Source organism: Leucoraja erinacea, chromosome 29 (assembly GCF_028641065.1).
Source record: "Leucoraja erinacea ecotype New England chromosome 29, Leri_hhj_1, whole genome shotgun sequence".
Classification (NCBI taxonomy): domain Eukaryota; kingdom Metazoa; phylum Chordata; class Chondrichthyes; order Rajiformes; family Rajidae; genus Leucoraja; species Leucoraja erinaceus.
The window spans coordinates 6,027,682-6,052,590 of NC_073405.1; the positions used below are offsets into that span (position 1 = coordinate 6,027,682).

General features: G+C 40.6%; 1 protein-coding gene across 4 annotated transcripts in view; it reads left to right on the forward strand.

Annotated features, from left to right (window-relative positions):
* tmem259 (transmembrane protein 259) overlaps positions 1–24,909 on the forward strand; it is a 47,783-nt gene that overhangs the window by 10,256 nt on the left and 12,618 nt on the right. For 2 of the 4 annotated variants that reach the window (XM_055658430.1, XM_055658427.1), the window contains exons 2-8: positions 4,570–4,821; positions 7,142–7,319; positions 9,757–9,867; positions 11,974–12,096; positions 13,283–13,383; positions 17,551–17,608; positions 23,776–23,859. In XM_055658430.1, the coding sequence (XP_055514405.1) occupies positions 4,570–4,821; positions 7,142–7,319; positions 9,757–9,867; positions 11,974–12,096; positions 13,283–13,383; positions 17,551–17,608; positions 23,776–23,859 (907 nt within the window). The other 2 variants (XM_055658428.1, XM_055658431.1) reach the window with 2 other exon arrangements.

Genomic DNA, 24,909 nt, shown 5'->3' on the forward strand with positions numbered 1-24,909 from the left:
CCATTCAGATAATAAGCTGCCTTCCTGTTCTTGCCACCACAGTGGATAACCTCGCATTTATACATGTTAAACTGCATTCGCCATGGATCTGCCCACTTGCCCAACCTGTTCAAGTCACCCTGCATCCTCAAAGCATCCTCCTCACATTTCACACTGCCACCCAGCTTTGTGCCATCTGCAAATTTGCTAATGTTACTTTTAATCCCTTCATCATTAAATCATTAATGAAAATTGTAAATCGCTGCAGTCGCAGCACCGAGCCATGCGGTACCCCAATAGTTACTGCATGCCATTCTGAAAGAGGCCTGTTTATCCCTACTCTTTGTTTCCTGTCTGCCAACCAATTTTCTATCCATGTCGGCACTCTACCCCCAATACCATGTGCTCTAATTTTGCCCACTACTCTCTTTTGTGGGACCTTATCAAAGGCTTTCTGAAAGTCCAGGTACACTTCATTTGCTGGCACTTCCTAGCCCATTTTCCTAGTTACATCCTGAAAAAAGTATGGAGGGATTGGTTGTCTGGAGTGAAGGGACTAGGAAACTGTCTAAGGGACAGAGTTATTTCAAAGTGTCATGGATCGAGGAGAAAGAATAAAGTCAAGGATAAAACCAATCATTCTTGTGGGACAAGAGCAATTGGAACTAGATATACCAGTACAGTCCTGCTTAGAATCTTGGGGAAAAGACAGAAATAGGCTTTGTGCAGTTGGATGACTGAGGCCGAGACTAGAGTGAAGATTTCCTGACTAAATGGGGTCAGTGACTAGAGAGGTGATGAGTTATTGTTGAGTAGTTGGGTCATGGTCCAGTGGGAACAATGAGGAGATGCCCGAGACCTCGGGTAGAGATTAGTTCATTAAACTATGACATCACTGTGTCTGCAGATCTGGAGATATTGGGGTTGAAAGTGAGCATAGTGGTGCTGGTTAAGATTGGAGAAATGTTTTCGTTCCTTTGATCTGACTCCCTGTCATCATTATAAATGCATTTTAAGCACTATGATTTTTAACATCATTGATCTTTATTCACCTAATCATTATTCTGTTCACCTCTGTCTAGTATCTCTATAATCTTTGGTCTTGTACCATCTGCAATTTGTATTTAATCTATTGCTATCACGTCATCCTTCCACTTCTTCTCTAATCACATATTGATTTTGAGGCCTTTCTGATCAGTTGCTGCTTTTAATCCACCTTCCTGTCCCAGTTATTCCAGTGTCCGCTTTTCTGTTAATACTATCAATATAAGGAATGTTGTGACTTTGATATTACTGCTTTACTGTTATGTTTGTTGTTCAGAGCTGATAACTCAAAGGAAGGAATTGATTTAAGCAATTTTTTTTTAACTTTGGATATTTCACCTTTTAACAAATGGGAAAACACCTTGTTTTTCTGAGCAACATTTATATTGCACTAAACATATGTTTAGGTGGGAATGAGGCTTTTTCGCTCGTATTCTAGTAAATTATGCGGCTAAAAATCAATGCATTTTAAGACCACTGAAGATGTGATGGTAAAAAATCAAATAATTTCTTCAGATTGTTTTCAACATGCCCTCACAGTAATCTGCCTTACAGGAATTTTATGGTTTTATTGGTTATTAGAGTCATGGAAGGTTGCTGTTCACTCTTCAGTGAGCAGGCTGTGACATAAAAGACTTCCCATGAGATTTGATTTTAATTATTATTTGCATTATACATGTGCAATTTAACCTTAATTCTATTTCCATCGAAGCTACAGCAAAGCGAGGGGACATTTACCATTGTGTGCTTAAGTTGTACTCTCTCTTAAGGAGGATGGGGAAACACTGACTCTCCACCCTATATATGCCTTCTACAAAATATGCTTCTACCCAGTCACCCTTCAGCCTACAAAGCTCCACAATAACCTAGATTTGCCCAATTTCTAATATTTAATATTCTCTAAATCTGCTAATATCCAGTGAACATCTTCTGCACCCTCTCCAAAATGACCACATTGCCCCAAATGTGGCCTAACCAAAGTTTCTCCATTTGTTTTTTAACCAACGTTCATTTCTTTCAGCTCATTCACTCAAGACGCATTGCTGTGCATTATTTCTTACACGCTTTTTATGCTTTTCATGGAGGCAGACATAAAATTGTGTAACTTCTCCATCATTTCAATATTCCCCAGTATGATTTCACTAATCTCCATCTAAGTGACCCAAGTTACATTTTGCTAACCGTATCTTTTTGTACGTCTACGGTAGCTTCAGCATTTGGGCTTTCTCATCGGATATTTTGTTGTTCTCACTCGACAATTTATAATTCACCTTGTTCTATTTGTAGATTGGTGTCAGCTACAACTGAGTTTCTGAATCCATGTGAACAACCCATATTGAGCTGTGTAGACACTGCAGTCAGAACAATTGCTACTCCCATCCACCCATCACACAAAAAAATAGATTCTTAAATTTACTGACTGGTTTCTTAACCATTCTCCAGATTTTGAATTATTTTACTTTTAAGCTTACATTTTAATCTTTATTTAGAATTTTAACATCTGCCTTGTAATGCATATGCATAATGCTGTCAGTTTTCACAATCTGTTGGCTTTGGCAGTTGCAGACGTCTGAGAAATAAGTCAGACTAATCAGGATTCCTACTTACTATAAGCTAGTATTCATTTTTGTTGTGTGCAGCAAAACTGCTAGCAAGCCCACCTTTCAATGGCAGTGGCACTCGCATGGATGTTGGCAGATTTAAAAATTGTACATGGCATTTAAATATGTATTTGTAATATTTTAAAATGGGGCAGAATTCTGTGTCTGCACACTTGAATGATTATGCGAGGCAGTGTTATGACAACATTTCAGCATCTGTGGGGTGAGATATAGAGCTAACATTTCAAGTTGGCCTTTGATCAGAACCTTAAAACGTTTACTCTGTCTCCACAAAACGTTTCCTGATCTGCTGAGTGTGTTCAGCACACGTTGTTGTTTAGGATGTCTGCCATGCTTTGAGTGGGAATTAAATCTTGCACAAAAAAATGATAAAGATTGATTGAGTCTGTATCTCTCGTCTGTTGAATTCTTCATCATTAAACAGGTGCGAAAGACATGAAATACTTGGTTTCCCTCCCCATCCAGCTTTTAGCTCAAGGGAGGTAACAATGGGGTGCTGCAATGAAGCACTGCAATTTTGGAAGACTTATTTTGGATTAATGTACAACTAGCCCACAATTAAGGAGTAGTTCAGAATTATTGCAGTACAATTTGTAACTGTTTTGCACCCTAAGAAATAAGATTCTGCAGAATTGGTTCATGAATACAAACTCGCTTCCCTCCATAGATATGTGGATGCCATAACATATGGCTGCCAGTAAAGACATTGTTTTGATGTTAAAATAAGTGCCCACAGCCAAAGCATACCATTTCTTCTGTCAGATTTATAGCATCAGCATCTATAGATTCATTATTCATTAAAACTGCATGGCATCATTTACCACTCTAAATTTTCTGTAATTTTAATAATATGCAATTATATTACTTTAGTTTGTGTTAGATAACTTTGTGTAGTACAGCTTCAGAATGCAAAGGTACACAAAAATGCTGGAGAAACTCAGCGGGTGCAGCAGCATCTATGGAGCGAAGGAGATGGGCAACGTTTTGGGCCAAAACCCTTCTTCAGACTGTGAATGCGAATGCAGACTGCTTCAGAATGCAAATGTTTTGTCAGTATTACAAATGTAATTGTACTTTTGTAAACAAATTAACTTTCTTGGTTAAAAGTTTTGTTTTAAGAAAATATTGAAAATGCCCAATTCAGCCAAACTGTATTACCTGACCAAACAGCCCTAAATAAACCCAAAGATTCAAGGCCTTGTTATAAAAGAGTAATCCTTGGTGTATCAGCGTGAGTTGTAGTATTGAGGAATGGCATCTGCTTTTGAAAACATTGCTTGTAATTCCTTGCATACATTGTACAAGCACAGCAGCAACAAATATGTTGTATTGTCTACGTTTTCTCCATTTCCCCAGTTAACATGGTATATAATATGCTGTGTAGTAAGCATACTTCATCCACAAGAATTGCTTGGTAATTGAATTACAGATGTACTGTTTGTAAATTTAAGTCTTTCCCACTTACGAGAACTCTAATCACATATTGTTATTACACCAGTAACAATGAATTAATAAGCTTATTTCACACAGATTTTCACTAATGTGGCATAGTGACCTACATTTTCATTGTAAGGAGATGAGATTATCTCAGTTAAAGGATTGCTATTAATGACTTTAACGAGTCATTTTGTTATTTAACATTCCATGGTATTAAGCAGAAATTCTAGTTCTGAAATCCAATGGAAAAATTGGTAATACACTGGTGTAAATCTTTTATTCATATATCAGGATCTGGGCATCATTTGCGAGATCTTTCATAGCACTTCACCGAGTACCATTGTCGGAGGCATTTAAGAGTCAACCAGCCATGTGGTTGCGTTTTACTCTTTCATGTTTTCTTCTATGCCTTGAAGTAAACAAAGACGTGTCACTATGTGCTTTCTTGGAAAATATTAATAGTTTTTTTTTCTTTTTCCAATTCCAGGCTCTCTTTGTACTTTTTATTTTGGCTTATATTCACATTGCCTTTTCGCGATCTCCAATCAACTGCTTGGAGCATATCCGTGAGAAATGGCCGCGGGATGGTATTCTCCGTGTAGAAATCCAACGGAATTCCAGCCGTGCACCCATTTTTCTTCAGTTCTACGAATCGGATAACTTTGCAGGAATGGTGAAGGAGCCAACAGAAGATGAAGAAGAGCTGAGCGTAGAAATGTTTGACAACACTTCCATACAGGTGCGATTACTGCTGAGAACATTGCAAACCAGACATAAAACATGCAGAATATCTTTAGTTGATTTGGTTTGGATGAATCTGTCACAAAGTTTTGTCATTCTCAAAATGTTGGTTGAAATATTCATGTAACAAATACATAATTAGTCAGGAATGAAGTAGATCACAAGGGGAAAAATCTGAATCAAAGTAAAGTGGATATGGCCGTTAATTAAATATCTCTCCACAATATCCACGATCTTGGTCATTTAGCAGAATACTATTGTTGAATTTCCAGCAGAGTGACGTTAATTACAGGGGGTGGGTGGCAATTAGGGGGGGAATTCAGTATTTAATGTCATTTTAACTGAGTACTTGCATACACAGAAGAAACAAAAAATTGTTTCTCAATCAGTTCCTGTCAGTGCAGTTAATAAAAACAGAATAAATGCTTACAGCTTTAAAATTAAAATTAACATATCTAAAATAGGCCTCAAAATTGAAATAAAAACAGACATTCAGACTGAGCAGTGGCTTTGCACCACCACTTACAATATATCCAGAAACGGGTGAAATAATAACATGCTTATCTGGAATTGTGCATTGTATATTTCATTGAGCATTGTTTCTTGCCTAATGGAACCTGATTTTGTGCATCCATTAGTCATTTGCTGACTTAGATGTTTTGGCGCTGGTCATTTTCTAGCTCAGTTGTCACACTGGAGAATTGTGTGTCTGCACTGAAGGTAGGTGAGAAATGACTGCTTGGATTTGTTTTGTGTCAATGCTGCCCTCAAGGCATTTCCATTCAAAACTTGGTTGGTGATACTTAATTGTTTTTTGCAGTTCGATTCCAGATAATGTGGACCCCCCCACCCCTCATTATATCATTCTTAATCTATCTTTTATTAAATATTTAACTATGCCCAAGATCACGAGTATGTCTCCAAAATCCCCCTCTGCTAAGAGAGGATCCAGAGTTCTTGTCAAATGTGCAGATTGAAGAAAAGGTGGTGCAAAGTGTCCTATTGAAGACGGTAATGTTGTCCAGCTCAGAAGCTTCTATTGAAGCTGTCCAAAGTAGGTCAAAATGATGGGCAAAAGTTGCATATAATTTTAAAGTTTTTTAAAACTGAAATGTCGTAAGATGCTTCATTTTGTTTTAGTTGTGGATGAGGAGTAGACTTTAATGTTCTCAGGGTATTGGGTGGTTTGTGGTACACCTACCTATTCTGAAACCGAATCAACAGTTTGTAGCCATTATTTGAAACTGAATATATAATTTCAAGGCTTCACACTTATAACTAAGGAATGTTAGGGCAAAAATCGGGCATATTCATACAACCTGAATCTACAGTAGATTCTTTTTATTTGCATATTATTATTTTGAATCAAACAATTGTTACAGAACTGGAGGAAGCAATTTGACCCGGTTCCAAGTAGAGTAATCCCGCCAGTCTGGTTCGCTTGCGCATTTCCATAATCCTTTATATTATTCTACAAGTGGCCTTGTTTTATATTGTTCCACCAGGAGCTAATATTTTTTCCTTCAATCCTGGAAACAGCGTTGACAACTGCTTATTCGTACTTATTTGTGAAGCTGTTGAGTTTTTTCAGTATCGTGGAACGTGAGTTTCCATAGGGTTAGAATGAAGCAAGCTAAGGCCAAAAATGAGATGTAACTGCCCGCATTTGGGGAAGCATAGTTGGACGGCGGTAGAGTTGCTGCCTTACAGTGCCAGAGGTCCAGGTTCGATCCTGACTACGGTGTGCTGTGTACGGAATTTGCACATTCTCCCTGTGACTGCATGGGTTTTCCCCAGATGTTACTGTTTCCACTTTCTAAAGCCGTGCAGGTTTGTAGGTTAATTGGCTTCTGTAAATTGTCCTTGGAATGTAGAATAAAATTGTTGATTGGAGCGTACTTGGTGTTTCTGCGCTGTATCTCTAAACTAACTTATTGTGTGTAAAAGGGGATTCAAACTCTTGTGGGTCATGGACTCACAACAGATACTGATTTCTTTAAACATCACTGATTATGATATGAACCTTGCCTAGTACGTTGCTATTCCTAAATGTATTACCTTGGGTTAAATTCCATTTGACACATCTGCCCATCTTGCTCTCTGGGTTTACACCTTAAACAATGTCTTTAGTAAAAGCTAGTAGCCTTGTATTACCACGGTGGTTATATTTTGGCAATTATTAACATTATTAACTCTACCAAATTATTAACTTTTACAGATTCTAACCAACCCTTTATGCAATTTCTGCATATGTTTCCCTTTTGTCTAGTAGCAAATTTGTGCTGACATGGTTTTGCCTTCTCTGTTCTCTTTCGCAGTTTGAACTAGACATAGAGCCTAAAGTGTTCTTAAAGCCCTCACTTGGAAATAAGCCTGACGTTGTAACACAGGTGGTGCAAAATGACAGCCAGGGACTTTCATTTACAGAGGCACCGACGAAAGGAATGCAGCCTCTGCAGGAAACTGTCTCCGAGTTTGAGATGCTGACAAGAGCAGGTAAAGTCTTAGTGATTCAAATGTTTTCTTTCCATCTTGCTTCTCTGTGACTTAAATTTTGTCCTCGTCTACATGTATCGGAGACAATTCCAGTTGCTAACCTTCCTCACATTCTGGTAATATAAACCGTAATAATGGACAGTTATTTGAGCTGAGAGGTTCTTTCTTTTGGTATGTGAACTCATTTGTCTTGTAATGGAAATGCTATGTGGAGCAATTTACAGAATTTAAAGAAAGCCTGCACGGTCACAGGGAGAACATATAAACTACATACAGATAGCACCCGTAGTCGGGATCAAATCCGGGTCTCTGGTGCTGTAAGGCAGCAACTCTACTGCTGCGCCACTGTGCTGCCTACCTTAATCTTAGGTGCAGCCACAACCAAAATCTGCAAATTGGAAGTATATTATTATATTGTTGATTGTTTTCCCACAGACTGAAAATCCTGTGCCTTTTATATTTGTGACAAGATGTTTAGGAGACTATTATATTGTTCTAAATGTAGGCTTCATTTTTAGCTTGGGTGACTGCAATAATATTTAAAAGCTTATGAATCCCTGGATAGCATCATAATTATTTAAATAGAGCTTGAAAGCATTGCTGATCTCTATCCATTCATGTATGAATTGCTGGCTTTAGTTTTTTTTAGTTTAGAGATACAGTGCGGAAACAGGCCCTACGGCCCACCGAATCCACACCGACCAGTGATCACCGCACATTAACACTATCCTACACACACTAGGGACAATTTACATATACACCAAGCCAATAAACCTACAGACCTGTACGTCTTTGGAGTGTGGGAGGAAACCGAACATCTTGGAGAAAACCCACACAAGTCACAGGGGGAACGTGCAAACTCCGTGCAGATCGAACCCGGGTCTCTGGCGCTGCATGCCCTGTAAGGCAGCAATTCTACATCTGTGACTCTGACAAATATAGCTAAACTTTGCATCAAATACAAATATTTATTATGTGCCAAGTTGGGATTTGCATGTTCTAGAAGTTAATATTTTTCGCAAGTCTACAATTAAAGTTAATGGAAACAATGGAGGATTGTCTTGGACTGGACTGGACAGTGTTCAATTCCACATGCAGCTCAGCAGCAAATAAACCAGCCAGACCAAAGCAGCAATCAGACATGGGCTGATAAGTGATAAGTAATTATGCAGCTAAGCCATGGCCAAGAGCAAGTGTCATCTCCTGCACTTGACATTAAATGTCCTTACGGTTCCAGAGTATCGTCTAATGGACTCTCTGAGTGGGATGGGAAAAGCGTGGCAGTACTATTGCCCAGAAACTCAACTGAGCTACGAGAACAGATCAGAGGTGTGGTATCCTGTGGCAAATAACTTCCCTTCTGATGCCTTAAAGCCTTTCCATAATTTGCAAGGAATAAGACTGGAGATTGAATACTTTCCATCTAAGTGTAGCATTAACATTTACCAAGCAACCTGAGATGATCCCAGGTATTTCAACAATTTACATCATGCATCCATCATCTAAATATTTTTTGTTTGACCACCAGCATACTTGTTTAGAGTGCCCAAAGAGATAACTTCCATCATCCATCCTGCACATCGTTGATCTTTGTATAAATATCTCCACATCTCTGATATTTCTCCATTTACCTTAAAAATGTGCCTTTTGGTTACTTACTGTCCATAAAAATAATTTATCTCTATATTCACTTATCAGAACATTGCATCATTCTACTAATTATATTAGAATAGGTGAGCATGCTTCTAGTTAGTGTTACCAATAGAATGAGTTAATTTGAAAGGAAATCTAGATAAGTTGTTGTGGAATAAAGTTGAATGGAGTAAGAATGAGTATAGTTTGAGGAAGCTCTCGAGGGGCTATGTTGCCTGTTTCTGCAATATTATAAATAAAGAGGAAGACGATTGGACTTTATTGCCTTCCATCACAGTGAGGAATGTGGGGAATCCGCTGTGGTGGAAGTTTTATGTTAATTTTTATGTAGTTGTCTTGTTTTTTCCCCCCGTATAGCTATATGGTAATTCGCATATCACTGTACCTTAATTGGTGCATGTGACAAATAAAAGTTCTTTGAAACCTTTAATCCATTCACAAAGATTGCAGAATCTTTGGGAATTTGAACTAAAATTTTAGGTAAATTTGGTTATTAAATTTGAAGGAAAAAGAATGAATTCAGCCTTCAAATCATGTGGAGGAAACAACATCTTTGATTATATCAAGAATGATTAACTATAAAACCGAATCTAAGGATACTTTAAAATTGACTTAAAATTGTACTTGTGAGATTTGAAATATTGACTGCAGTACCCAATTGTGGCTTTTCGCATTGCTCTAATTTCATTCTCTGTAGCTTAATAGCCTGTAGTAAATAATATGAGCTGACAGTTCACAGAACTGGCTAATGCTCTTGACTTTTTTGTTTGTTGCATTATTGCAGTTTGGCCACAAGAGGAGTACATTGTTGAATACTCATTGGAGTATGGATTCCTGCGTCTCTCTCAGAGCACCAGGCAGCGCCTCAACATCCCAGTTATGGTCGTTACGCTAGGTAAGACACAGCAACTTCTTCTTCTTGCGTATTTGATTGTGCACACCAGGTTGATTGCATTCGTCGAAACAGGTGAAGGTTGCAATCTCCCACCCCACACACAGCAACTATATGTGTGAAATAACGATTCCTGCAGTTATAATGATGGCTGTTCAGGATGTTTCAATACCCGCTGTCTCCAAATTTCTGGAAATAATATATTTGTTACTGCATAGAGGTCATTCTGTTGGGTGAAGTAGGAGGGAACAAACAGTTGATAATTCAACTTAGAAATTGATGGCTGGGGAAATTGATTGCAAACCACATAGGAGTATATTTCTGTATTTTTAAATAGTCTTCCATGATTCTCTGGGTCAGATGTCTATTTCATGGCTGTGATATTCCAACAATGTTGTAAATGCAACCTGTTGGTTTCTATGCTTTAAAACATGTGTTATTTCAGGACCTTTGGTTTCCATTTTGGGTTGGAGAATATTTTGTTCGTTCACATTGCACTTTTAAGTATTGTATTCATCTTTGAAACTTCAATGTGTCATGTTTAAAATAGCAACAATATCCGTTCTCCTTCAAAATGTTCTCGTCATACTCCAGCTAGTTTAAGGGTTGTTGCTAATTCACTGATCATTTTCTAACAACTCTATTAGTACCTCTATTTCTCCCTGGTTTCATTTTAGCGCAGGATTAATGCCAATTATGTACCTATTCGTCCATTTTATTACTTCAGATTCCTGTCCCATTGTGTTTCTTGCAATTTAGAATGTTATTCTTTGCCTGCTGCTACTTCACCCATATGGGCCTGTCCCACTTAGGTGATTTTTGCTGGCGACTGTCAAGTCGTAGCAGGTTGCTGAAAATCTGGCGACTGGAACAGCGACTGTCAGAGTGGAACACACACGCGCACACACACACACACACACACACACACACGCGCGCGCATACATACACACATCGCTTCCTTCACCAGCCAGTTATGCAGGCGGGGACAGGGCAAGCGGGCGGAGCGCTGTCTGAGTGAAATTCACACGGTGCAAAGCCAATGTGATACAGACACACACCACAATGAACAGGAAGGTTGGCGCTGTATTTAAGACGGTGAAAGCAGTGTATGGGAAGGGGCACTTAAGTCCTTTAGGAGAGAGGTGGTAGTTACATCTTTGCAGCTGTAATTAAAATTAATGTAAAACATGACATTAATCTATATTTGTGTTTTTCATTGAGTTGGTGGTCTTTAGAATTAACAAAAATCATTCATTGTACAACTTTGTACAGTGGAAAAGTTTAATGATGTAATATTGCATTCATGTAGAGAAAAGTGGCGTGACATTTTATTATTTAAGGGCTGCCTTCTGATTGCTTGGATATTTTTCAAATTTATTACATAAATTGACCATCAATATATTTTTTAAATCTGTTTTGATCTGGGTGTGCAAGCCTTTGTTCAATAACAGTCCTTGGTTAATAATCCAGCAGTTCAAGAGTCAATTTAATTGTTATTTGGACCCCTAGAGGTCCAAACGAAATGCCGTTTCTGCAGCCATACATTACACACAAATAGACCCAGACACAACATAATTACATTTTACATAAACATCCATCACATAGCTGTGATGGAAGGCCAAAAAAAACTTATCTCTCCACTGCACTCTCCCCCCCCCCCCCCCGATGTCAGAGTCAAAGTCAAGGCCCCCGGCTGGCGATGGCGATTGTCCCGCGGCCATTGAAGCCACGCCGGGTGGTGCGAGGTCGCACACCGGGTCTTGATGTTGGAGCCCCCGGCGTGCGCTCGTAAAGTCCCACGGCCGTTCCAGCCGCGCGGGGCAGTGGTGTTAGGCCCCGCTCCAGGAGCTCTTCGACCCCGCACTCGGGCGGGAGAATTCGCCGTTGCAGAAGCCCCGAAAAGCGGTCTCTCTCCAGGGAGCCGCGGGCTCCCGGCGCCGCTGTCCGTAGACCTGCAGCAGCAGCCTCCGACTCAGCAGCAGCAGCAGCAGTTGTTATTTTTGAACATACTGGGTTTTTTTTTAATCTGTGTTCTTTAAATAAAAAAGTGCCAATAATACAGTTCTAGTTGTACAACCAGACCCTAACATTATTCTATTTTGTCCACAGATCCAACTAAAGATCTCTGCTTTGGGGATGGCTTTAGCCGGTTTCTTTTGGATGAATTCTTGGGGTATGATGATATACTGATGTCCAGTGTGAAAGCATTGGCGGAAAATGAAGAAAACAAAGGTGAGTTGAATCAATTTGGCTTTTGAGGGGTATTCTGCCAAACAGGCATTTGTTCGTGTTCTCTATTTCAAAGGCAATTGCAACCTGCTACAGCTTGGAAAAGTAAATGGAGATCTCAATCTCTATTAGAGGGTCCTTGGTCATAGTCATCCGTAAATTGCATCTCACAATCATGACAGAAGTGAACAGCTTATTTACAAGTGGAAATACGAGTTTCTCCAAGGAGATAGAAATAACTGTAGTTACTGGAACCTTGAGCAATATGCTGGAGGAATTCAGTGGCCAGGCAGCATCTGAGAAGGGAATGCATAGGCAACATTTTGGGTTGGGACCCTTCTTCAGACTCATCCAGACTCTTCAAGAACTTCTCCAAAGTGTGATTGATGCATCTACAGTAATAACCCATTTTTCAGCATGTTTGGATTGTCCTGGTGCCAGACTGACAGGTTTTCTGGACTATTGAATGCTTTTCCAAATTATGATCCAACTCGCTGTTAATTTTTTTTGAATGTTAAATGTGATTTTTTTTTCCAGTACATCTGGTGTGCTTCATGGGAACATGGGACCCTGGCACCTGTGGTGTAAAGGGTAGTGCAGGACCCCGGGCTCTTTGGTGTGGGGGGGTAGTGTGGGACCCTGGGCTCCAGGGTGCAGTGGGGTACACAGGTCCCTGGGCTCTGCGGTGTTGAGGGGAATACAGGAACCAGCAACGTGTTAGCCAGATGTCGAACTATTGGGATTTCGAACAATCTGTTATTATAGGAGTTTACTGTATCGGTTTTCAATGTCTTCATTGTAAAGTTGTTACTCAAAGATTGCACCAAATTGCCAGACAAACAAAATTCAGAAGAAAAGCAATCGACTGCTAAAAGATATTGAAAGCTTTAATGGATAAACATTGTTGGTTTATTGTTTCATTTCAATTTGGTGGATAAAAACAAGTGGAAAATTTACATTTGCAGGAGTAATCATTACCTTCACAACTCTGTGACTTACTCTTTCATCTCCACCAACCTCTCCCCTCTCTAGGGCACTTTCCCATGGAACTGCAGGACATTCACCTTTTACCTCTTCCCTCCCCGATTATTCCAGATTTTGAAAATAGTCTGAATTAAAACTGTAGCATTTTGCTTAATGGTCAGAGTTTCTTTTTAAATGTCAACATTGTTTTACATTTTTACATTAGGGTTTTTGCGCAATGTTGTATCAGGAGAACACTACCGTTTTGTCAGCATGTGGATGGCCAGAACCTCCTACCTAGCAGCCTTCGTCATCATGGTCATATTTGTAAGTATGTTACCGAATCATAACACCATCATATAAGCAACAAAAATTCCAAAATACATTAACAAACCAACTGAAGGCTGGCTTTAGCTGCTAGATGAAGAACATGTTCTAACACATCAAACAAACTAGGGATAATGAATGCCATTTTCCTTATATTCCTCGAAACAATGTCCTAAAACACTGAAGGTCTCTCCGCACTAGAAAACATTTGTTACTGGTGGGGTCCAATGGATAATGTCGTACTGGTTTCATGTGTCAATTGTTCACGATAATTTTCTCTTGGTAGAGACAGAATGCTAATATTTTCTGATTGTTTAATGGTATACGTTTATATGTTGTATGTTTGCACCAGCAAGACTTGAGAGTGGTTTCATGAACCTCACATTGGTCCTTACAGGCAGATGTTATTCTAGTATTAGGGAGACTATAGACCGGTATCATCATAATCATCAGTAGTATCATAAAAGATGATACAGGAGGGGAGGGCTTTCAAATCCCAAAGCATTGAGAACATTTCTGGGGCAGTTGTACCTCAGCATAATCAGGACCACGATGTTTGGGAGGTTTGTTGGTACTGTTGGGGAGGATGTAAAACTGGTTGGCAGGATGCTTGGAATATTTGGGAAGGAGTGGAACAAAGCAGGTAGTGTAAGTTTAAAAAAAAAAAAAAAAAAAAGTCAATGAGATAGCAGGCAAGCAACAGATGGGGTCAGTGATATGGAGAATATTAACATAACAAAAATTAAAAGATTCTAAACGACAGTTATTCACACTATTTTCAAGTTGAATGGATAAATGGCACAAATAGAAGTAAACAGTTCTAATCTCATTCCCATTATGGAAACGTGGCTGCAGGATGACTAACGCAGTGAGCTGAATATTCGAGATTTCGGAAGGATGGGCAAAAAGAGAAAGGATCAGCAGGTCGGGCAGCATCTCTGGAGAAAAAGGATGGGTGTTTCTTCGGATCGGGACTCTGAAGAAGGGACCCGACCTGGAACGTCATCCATCTTTTATCCCTGGAGATGCTGCCTGACCCGAGTTGTTCCAGTACTTCATGTCTATCTTTAGTACAAACCAGCACCTGCAGTTCTTTCTTTCTACAAGGAGATGGTGCAGTTCTATTAATAAAAGAGATCTGTGCATGGCTAATCATAATGTAGAATTAGAATGGGGTTAAGCAAAGGACAGAAAAGTTGTTTGGAGTAACTTTAGGCTACCGAATAGTAGTTAAGACATTGAGGATGGCATATTCCAACAAATTAGAAATGGGTGTAACAGGGCACATGGATGATATTTAATCTGTGTATAAATTGGACAAGTCAAATTAGCAGTAATAGGCAGAGGCAAATTCATGGAATTTATGAAAGATAATTTTCAAAATTAATGTTGAGAACCAGCTTGGGAGAAGATTTGCTTTCAATCTCAATGTGTGTACTGGTCAAAGGTTAATTGTGACCTTGTGTGGGATTTTTCAGGGAAAGATAAAGCGATGAAATGTTTCATTAAGATGAAAAATGAAGTAGTTTGAACTGAAACTGAGGAGCCAGTTGGCTGTTGGAGAATTTAATTGAAAGGTGAATAGGTAATGCCTAATGTTGGAGAAACTCCAGCATTTTTGTGTTCCTTCGATTTTCCAGCATCTGCAGTTCCTTCTTAAACAGGTAATGCCTAATATTCTGGAACGAATGCAAGAACTGTGGCAGTTCTTGTACACAACTTTCTTGTACAAAAACAGTTAAGCATGAACCACCTGGACTACCCTTATCGAAGCAACAACCAAGAAAGCACACCAATGCCTCTACTTCCTTAGACGACTTGGGAAGTTTGGCATGTCCCTAACAACTCTTAGCAACATCTACAGACGCACCCTGGAAGCATTTTATCGGGATGTATCACAGCATGTTTGGCAACAGCTCCATCCAAGACCACAAGAAATTGCAGAGAATTGTGGATGCAGCCCAGACCATCTCACAAACTAACCTCCCTTCCATTGATTCCATTTTCACTTCATCCTATCTCAGCAAGGCCACCACCATAATCAAGGATGAGTCTCACCCTGGTCACTCCCTCTTCTCCTCTCTCCCATCAGGCAAGGAGTACAGAAGTGTGAAAGCTCATAACTCCAGATTCAGTGACAGTTTCTTTTCAGCTGTTATCAGGCAACTCAAGTCAAGTCAAGTTTATTTGTCACATACACATACGAGATGTGCAGTGAAATGAAAGTGGCAATGCTCGCGGAACAACAAAACAACCAAACAAATTATAAACACAATCATAACACACATATTATTTTACATAATAAATAATAGAAGGAAAAACGTTCTGTACAGTAAGTCCCTGGTGAGAAAGGCGTTTACAGTCCGAATTGCCTCTGGGAAGAAACTCCTTCTCAACCTCTCCGTTCTCACTGCATGGCAACGGGGGCGTTTGCCTGACCGTAGCGGCTGGAACAGTCCGTTGCAGGGGTGGAAGAGGTCTCTCATGATTTTGTTTGCTCTGGAGTTGCACCTCCTGTTGTATAGTTCCTGCAGGGGGGTGAGTGAAGTTCCCATAGTGCGTTCGGCCGAACGCACTACTCTCTGCAGAGCCTTCTTGTCCTTGGCAGAGCAATTCCCGAACCAGATGGTAATGTTCCCGGACAAGATGCTTTCCACCGCCGCTGCGTAGAAGCACTGGAGGATCCTCGGAGACAACTGAGCTGTCCTATCAACAACTAGAGATCGGTTGTGAGCTGCTATCTACCTCATTGGAGACCCTCAGATTATCTTTAATTCTATTTACTGGACTTTACCTTGAACTAAACGTTATTCCCTGTATCATGTATCTGTACAGTGTGGATAGCCTGTTTGTAATCATGTATAGTCTGTCCGCTGACTTGTTAGCACACAACAAAAGCTTTTCATTGTACCTTGATACACAAGACAATAAACTAAACTGATATTATATTCAAACAATACATCTGTAAAGTTTCCGGAGAAATAGTAGTAAACCAGAGTGAAGTTTAAAATCTAGCAAAATAAGTAGCAATTGATTAATAGGGCAAAAAGTATATGAGTCTGAACTTGCATATGAAAGTGAACGGTGAAAGTGTCTACAGATAATTAAAAATAAATAAATGAGTGAATATAAATGTTGGTATCCCAATCAAAAACAGAATTATTTATAAAGGGAACAAAGAAATAGCTGTTATTGAAAAATAACTTTTGTTCTCTCTTTGTGGAAGTAAATATAATAACTTTCCAAACATGCAAGGGAACTAAGACTGTCAAATATAAGCCGACCATTTAAAAAAGGAGAGAGGACAGTGAATTTCACACTCTTAGCATAACATCAATAACAGGGAAAATCCAATCATCTGTTCTGGACTTGTCAGAAGAATATTGGTTTTGACAAACTGGTAGAATAAAAATGAGAGAATTGGTGTATGTGGTGTATCTGGAATTTTAGAAGACGTTCGAGACCGTGCGCGGAATAGAAGTAATGGGATTAGCGGATATACACAATGAACTGAAATGTGTTTGATTGACTAGAAATAGATTAGGAATAAAGACAAATTTTTCAATGTCAGGGAGTAGCTCGAGGGATACCACGGGGATCTGATCTGTTTAACATGCATCAATGATTTGGCAAGGGAACTGAAAATAATATTTCCCAGTCTCCCGACAAATTTCACTTCATCGATTGGTGTATGTGATAATAAATATCCTCAATGCTATTTAGACTATGAGTGACTGGGCAAATACATGATGGATGCATTATAAAATTGCTGCATGGCAAGCTATCCACTTTGGTGGGGAAAACAAAGGTAATACATTATTTAACTGGGAAATGTTGAAGTTCATAAGATCCAGGTGTTCCTGTACACTAGGTACTTAAAGCAATCATGTAATTGCCGGAACATTTAGGAAGGCAAATCGATGTCAGCCTTCAGTTCAAGAAGTTTCTAGTATAGGAAGAGTTTGACTGTCAACAATTATACACTGCTTTGACACTATACCCAGAGTTCAGTTTTGGCATTCCTATTTAAGAAATTAAATTCTTGCCATAGAGGAAGGGCAGTGGAGGTTGGAGTGGGATGTAGAAATGATTGACACATCAATTGTTCAATTGATCTTCACTTTTTGGAGATGCTTTGATAGTTTTGTTTTCTTTCCTTTTCTTCAGACATTGTCAGTTTCTATGCTGTTACGTTACTCTCATCATCAGATCTTTGTCTTTATTGGTAAGTCTTTACGGTTTCTTTGTTAAGTTAACTTTTCATAAAGTGAACAGAAAATGTTAGTTTCCTCATAAATGTTAATTTACACTTTTTTTTCCTATGTTTATAATATAAATATGAATTCACAAAATGAACCTTTATTTCATAACTTCCATTATTCACATTAGCTTCAAGTTAAAATATTAAATAATTCCAAAGTATATTGCCTTATAATGTTTCACTGCAAAATGAACAGATATTGACCGATTGTAAGATTGAATAAAATATATTCCCATTTAAATAATGAGCGAAGAATTCTATGCCTCTTCCTCAATGGATTTTCAGACTTTTTATTTTGTCTATTATGTGAAAACTTTGATCATGTGAGTTCCTGACACCTCTGATGCTTAAATTTGAGTCGAAGGATATTTCCCCAGTTCATTTTCACAATGTTTTTACTTTCACTCTTAAAAATGTCCTTATTTTTTTAATTCCTTCCAATATAATGTTCATGGAAATCTTTGCTCGAATAGGTGCTTCCAAATTTTGTAACTATATTTTGAATGGCACGTGCACTGCACACCCACAGTCTCTCAATAGACCGATGAAAAACAGAGTAGGAACCTGCATTTGGAATCTGCAGTTTAGGAATGCATTTACAGCCACACGGTAATTTAAAGTCTTTAACTCTAGCCTTTGAAATATGGTAGATGATTATTGAGTGGTATTGTACAGTTGATCAATAACTGACAGCTTTGGCTCCAATATCTTGTGTTTGGTTTAGAGATACAGTGTGGAAATTGGCCCTTTGGCCCACTGAGTCCCCGTACACTAGCACTCTCCTACACACTAGTGACAAATTACAATTTTTACCAAAGCCAAATTAACCTACAAACCTGTATGTCTTTGGAATGTGGGAGGTTCACCGAGTACCCAGGGTCACGGGGAGAACATGCAAACCCCCTACAGACAGCACGTGTAGTGTCTGGTGCTGTAAGGCAGCGATTCTATTACAGCGCCATCCTGCCGCCCCACCATTTGTGTTTGTGAATGTCTGTCATTATTCTTTAATTTATGAATCAAGATCCAAGAAATAGGACAATGTCCAAAGAAGGGATCGATACAGTAAACCCTCGTTATAATGGACCATTGAATTGGGAGGGGGGGGGATGGGTGTTCATTATTGCCGATTGTCTGCTATAATCGAGTACGGTATTATGGTGTGCTGTTGAAACAAAGAACTAATGAGGGTAAGAACAAAGATAGGGGAGATTAATGTGTGGCTGAAGGGTTCGGGCAGGGATTTAGATTTCTGGACTATTGGATCTCTTCTTGGGCTGGGTGACCTGTACAAAAGGGAAGGGGTTGCACCTTAACTGGAGGGGTACCAACATCCTGGCAGGTAGGTTTGCTAATGCTACACGGGTGGGTTTAAACTAGATTGGCAGTAGGGGTGGGACCTCATCCAGGATAGAGGCAGGTGAGAGGTTAGGAGTTGGTATGGAGGGGTGGTGAGAGAAAGGTTAGAGGACAGAATAGGCATGAGAAAGGCGGAGAGCGAGGAAGGAAGATCGGTTTAAACTACGTATTTTAAAGCAATGGGGCCTGGCGGGTAAGGCAGATGAGCTTGGGGCATGGATAGGTACGTGTAACTGGGTCGTTGTAGTCATTGCTGAATCCTGGTTAAGAGAGGGGCAGGACTGGCAGCTCATTGTTCTGGGGTACAGGTGCTTCAGAAGAGACAGAGGTGAGAGTAAAAGGGTGGGGGGGGGGTTGCATTATTGGTTAAGAAGATGTCACGACGGTGGTCAGTGGTGACATTACGGACGCTTCGTCTAGTGAGGTTACAAGGGTGGAGCTGAGGAACAAGAAGAGATGATCACCTTGTTGGGGGTGTACTACAGACCCTAAAATAATCAACGGGAATTAGAAGAACAAATATGCCAGGAGATTGCAGACAACTTTGAGGGTTTGAGGAAACATTCTCTCTCGAGTTGATTGGAGCGGGTTGTTTGAGGGGAAAGGAACATCAGCCAAGTGGGATGTTTTTAAAAATGTGCTGACAAGAGCTCAGGATATGCACATCCCTGTTAGAGTGAAGGGCAAGGCAGGCAAACATAAGGAAGCTTGGCTGACAAAGGAAATTGAGGCATTGGTCAAGAATAAGAAAGACGCATGGGGCAGGTATAGGCAGCTGGGATCAAATATACCCCTGGAAGAGTTTAGGGAACAAAGAAGCAAACTAAAAAAGGAAATCAGAAGGGCAAAAAGGGGCTGAGAGATAGCCTTGACAGAGCAGTAAGGACAATCCCAAGAGATTTTATGAATACATAAAGGTGAAAAGGGTAACTAGAGAGAGTGGGACCCCTCAGGAAACAAAGCAGTCAACTGTGTAGAGCCATGGGAGATGGGCATGGTCCTCAATGAGTATTTCTTCTTTGTATTTAACCATATAATGGTTATATGGTTAAATACAAATTTATGGAGGAATTTGGGGAAGTCAGTGGAAGTGTCTTGAGAGCAGTCGGTGTTATGGTCAAAGAGGTGTTGAAGGTCCTGTCGTGTGTGAAAGTAGACAAATCTCCAGTGCCTGCTCAGATAATGTGCCCTCCATAATGTTTGGGACAAAGACCCATCATTTATGTATTTGCCTCTATACTCCACAATTTGAGATTTGTAATAGAAAAAATCACGTGGTTAAAACGCACATTGTCAAATATTAATAAAGGCCATTTTTATACATTTTGGTTTCACCATGTTGAAATTACAGCAGTGTTTATACATAGTCGTCGTCCCCACCCCATTTCAGGGCACCATAATGTTTGGGACACAGCAATGTCATGTAAATGAAAATAGTCATGTTTAGTATTTTGGTGCATATCCTTTGCATGCAATGACTGCTTGAAGTCTGCAGTTCATGGACTAGTTGCTGAGTGTCTTCTCTGGCGATGCTCTGCCAGGCCTGTATTGCAGCCATCTTTATCTTATGCTTGTTTTGGGGGCTAGTCCCCTTCAGTTTTCTCTTCAGCATATAAAAGGCATGCTCAATTGGGTTCAGATCGGGTGATTGACTTGGCAACTCAAGAATTTATCTTTTTTTAGCTTTGAAAAACTCTTTTTTTGCTTTAGCAGTTTGTTTGGGATCGTTGTCTTGCTGTAGAATGAACTGCCGCCCAATGAAGTTTGAGGCATTTGTTTGAACTTGAGCAGATAGGATGTGTCTATACACTTCTGAGTTCATTAAGCTACTGCCATCAGCAGTTGTATCATCAATGAAGATAAGTGAGCCAGTACATTCAGCAGCCATACATGCCCAGCCCATAACACCCCCACCACTGTGTTTCACAGATGAGGTAGTATGCTTTGGATCTTGGGCAGTTGCTTCTCTCCTCCATACTTTGCTCTTGCCATCACTCTGATATGTTAATCTTCATCTCATCTGTCCACAAGACTTTTTTCCAGAACAGTGGTTGCTCTTTTAAGTATTTCTTGGAAAACTGCAACCTGGCCATCCTATTTTTGCGGCTAACCAGTGGTTTGCATCTTGCAGTGTAGCCTCTGTATTTCAGTCCATGAAGTCTTCTGCGGACAGTGGTCATTGACAAATTCACACCTGACTCCAGAAGAGTGTTTCTAATCTGTTGGACAGATGTTTGGGGATTTTTCTTTATTATAGAGAGAATTCTTCTGTCATCAGCTGTGGAGGTCTTCCTTGGCCTGCCAGTCCCTTTGCGATTAGTAAGCTCACAAGTGCTCTCTTCTAAACGGTTCCAAACAGTTGATTTTGGTAAGCCTAAGGTTTGGCTGATGTCTCTTAACAGTTTTATTCTTGTTTCTCAGTCTCATAATGGCTTCTTTGACTTTCATTGGCACAACTTTGGTCCTCATGTTAATAAACAGCAATAAAAGTTTCCAAAGGTGATGAAAAGACTGGAGGAAAGACTAGGTGCTGAGAGCTCTCTTGTACCTGCATTAAGGAGGCAATTAAACACCTGAGCAATTACAAACACCTGTGAAGACATGCGCCCCAAACATTATGGTGCCCTGAAATGGGGGATGGAGGGGGGGGGGACCATGTATAAACACAGCTATAATTTCTACATAGCGAAACCAAAATGTGTAAAAAATACCCTTTGATAAAATCTGACAATGTGCACTAACCACATGTGATTTTGTTTCTATTACAAATCTCAAATTGTGGAGTATAGAGCCAAATAAATAAATATGTGTCTGTCCCAAACATTATGGAGGGCACTGTATATCCAAGGACATTGTGGGGAAACTAGAGAGGAAATTGGGAGAGCCTTTGGGGAGTGTTGTAGAGCAGAGGAGTTTAGGAGTGCAGGTGAATGGTTCCTTGAAGGTAGAGTCGCAGGTAGATAGGGTGGTCAAAAAGGCTTTTGGCACATTGGTCTCCGTCAGTCAGAGTATTGAGTATAGAGGTTGAGAGGTCCTGTTGCAGTTGCATAAGATGGTGCGGCCACATTTACAGTATTGTGTTCAGTTCCGAGCACCATGTTATGGGAATTATGTTGTCAAGCTGGAAAGGGTACAAAGAAGATTTACGAGGATGTTGCCAGGACTAGAGAGTCTGAGCAAACGGGTGAGGTTGAGTAGGCTGGGACTCTATTCCTTGGAGCGCAGGAGGATGAGGGGTGATCTTGAAATAGGTGTATAAAATCACGAGGAATAGATTGGGTAGATGCACAGAGTCTCTTTCCCAGAGTAGGTGAATCGAGGATAAGAGGACATGGGCTTAAAGTGAAGGGGAATAAATTTAATAGGAATCTGAGGGGCAACTTTTTCACACAAAGGGTGAGGGTGGTGGGGGTATGGAACAGAGGAGGAGGTAGTTGAGGCAGGGACTATCCCAACGTTTAAGAAACAGTTAGACACATACATGGATGGAACAGGTTTGGAGGAATATGGGCCAAACACGGGCAGGTGGGACTACTGTGGCTGGGGCCGGTTGGCTGGTGTGGGCAAGTTGGGCCGAAGGGCCTGTTTCCATGCTGTGTCACTCTATGATTATGACTATAACTGTAGTTGAAGGTTAATACACAAAAGAACATAAAGTGCAGGAGTAATTCAGCTGGTCAGGCAGCATCTCTGGAGAACATTGATAGTTGAAGTCAGGACCGTTCATCAGTTAAAACTAGGCGTTGATGCCGCTGGCCTGCACCAGTGAGCCCTTCTGCACCAGCTATGTATGGTCTGGATGATGCGGCTGTTGTTGCAGCTCGCGTCTTGCCCACTCCCAGCTTTAATGTCGCCACCACCTCCTCCGCCCCCGCAGTTGCCGACATCTTCCAAGATGGAGTATGTTGGCGACTGTGGCAGAGGAGGAGTGGGCGGGGGATGGGGAGGGGGTGAAGAGGCCAAGTGGACAGATCGACGGGAGAAGGGGGAGGAGGTGACTGTGGAGCGGACTAATCCGACAGGAAGTAACGGCAGCTGGTGAGAGGGGAGGGAGCCCCACGGTGCCTGAGCAAGTCCTGCGCATGATAGCGGCCCTGATAAAGCACTGTCCATGAGGGGGGCTACAACGTGAATCCCAACAACAGCTGCGTCATAAGGACCATGCGGTGGGTGACGAAGAGCTCGCTGGTGCACCATGTGAGGCGGGGTGGCGTCGGAAGCTGGGACTGTAAGCGTCCAGAAAGGCTGTGCGGGCTTGGAGTGGCTTGGGTAGGTCCTGTTATAAAGGGATCTGTTAAAACGAGGGTTTACTGTATTCAAATATTGGATATTTACTTTGGTTCTTGTTTAAGACGCACATCTATGCCGGTTCCTTACATATGGTACAATGTTTTTGTGTGTCCATCAATTATAGATTTTCACATTGGCAGCCTACATTATTTCTACATTTATTGTGTTTCTCATGGCTGTATGTGACAAATGCTTTGCCTGATAACGTCTAGCAGTTGCAGAGAAGAAAGGCAGATGTGTTTACATTGTCATAAATTGGGCAGTTTTTGAAATACAATTGCATTACAAGAAAAGACAAAATAGTGTTCAAACCCCCACCTTACAGTTATATTTACCACTAAATATAATCTTTCAATAATATTGATGTACCATGTAAATGAGAGGACAAAATTTATTGTCTATTTAAAGGGAGTAGTGATGGATAATTTTAAATCTGAGTGATCTGGATGACATATTTACAATTAATGGATTTTTTCTTTCAGTTGATTTGTTGCAGATGCTGGAGATGAACATGACCATTGCATTTCCTGCAGCTCCTTTACTTACAGTGATACTAGCACTCGTTGGTGAGAATGTTTTGTCATCTGTAGAGTTTTTATTGAGACACAACAGACTGCAGATGCTGGAGAGGGAGCAAAAAGCAAACTGCTGGAGGAACTCATTGGGTCAGGCAGCATCTGTGGAGGGAAATTGGCAGTTGATGTTTTGGGTCGAGACCCTTCATCTGAACTGCGTGGAGGGGAGATGGCCAGTAAAAAGGTAAGCCGGGGTGGGCAAGAGCTGGCAAGCGATAGGTGGATCCAGGTGAGGAGGGGTGGATTGGTGGACGGAGTCAGGTGGGAGTGAAGGGTGGAGTTAGCGACAGGGGCTGCAAAGTGATTGGTCGAGGTAAGAGTCATGGAGCTACAAATCACGGCCATTCAGCCCATCTATGCAGACCAACTTGGGATATTGGGCTAGGACCATATCCACTTTCATAGCTTTGGCAGATCATTCCAGATATGCCACTGAGGTCCCACTTAAATTTCTCTGCTCTGACCTTAAGCCTGCGCCCTCTGGTTTTAGAAGTCTCTATCCCGGGGAAATAGTCTGAGCATTCACTTTATCCGAGCCCCTCATGATCATGTACACCTCAGTAAGTCACTCCTCAACCTCCTCTGCTCCAAAGAAAAAGGATCCAGCATATCCAACCTCTCCCTATAACTCAAGCCTGCAAGCCCATGTATCAACCCAATGAATCGCTTCTGCACCGTTTCCAACCATGACTTCTTTCTAAAGCTGGGCGACCAGAACTGCACGCAGTACTCCACGTGTGTTCTTAACAACAACTTGTGGATCTGTATCACGAAGTCCCAGCTTTTGTACTTGATACTCTCCCCAATGAAGTGTCAAATGCTACCTTTACCACACTGTCCATTTTCAGGGAACCATGTACCTGTACTCTCTGCACTCTCTGTTCTGCGACACGCTCCAGGGCTCTACCATTTACTGTGGTATTTACCATTTACATGTCTTGCCCTTGTTTGACATTTCAAAGTACAATACCTCACACTTGTCAGAATGAAATTGTATTGCCATTCCTTCCCAACTGATCTAGATCCTGCTGCAAACTTAGA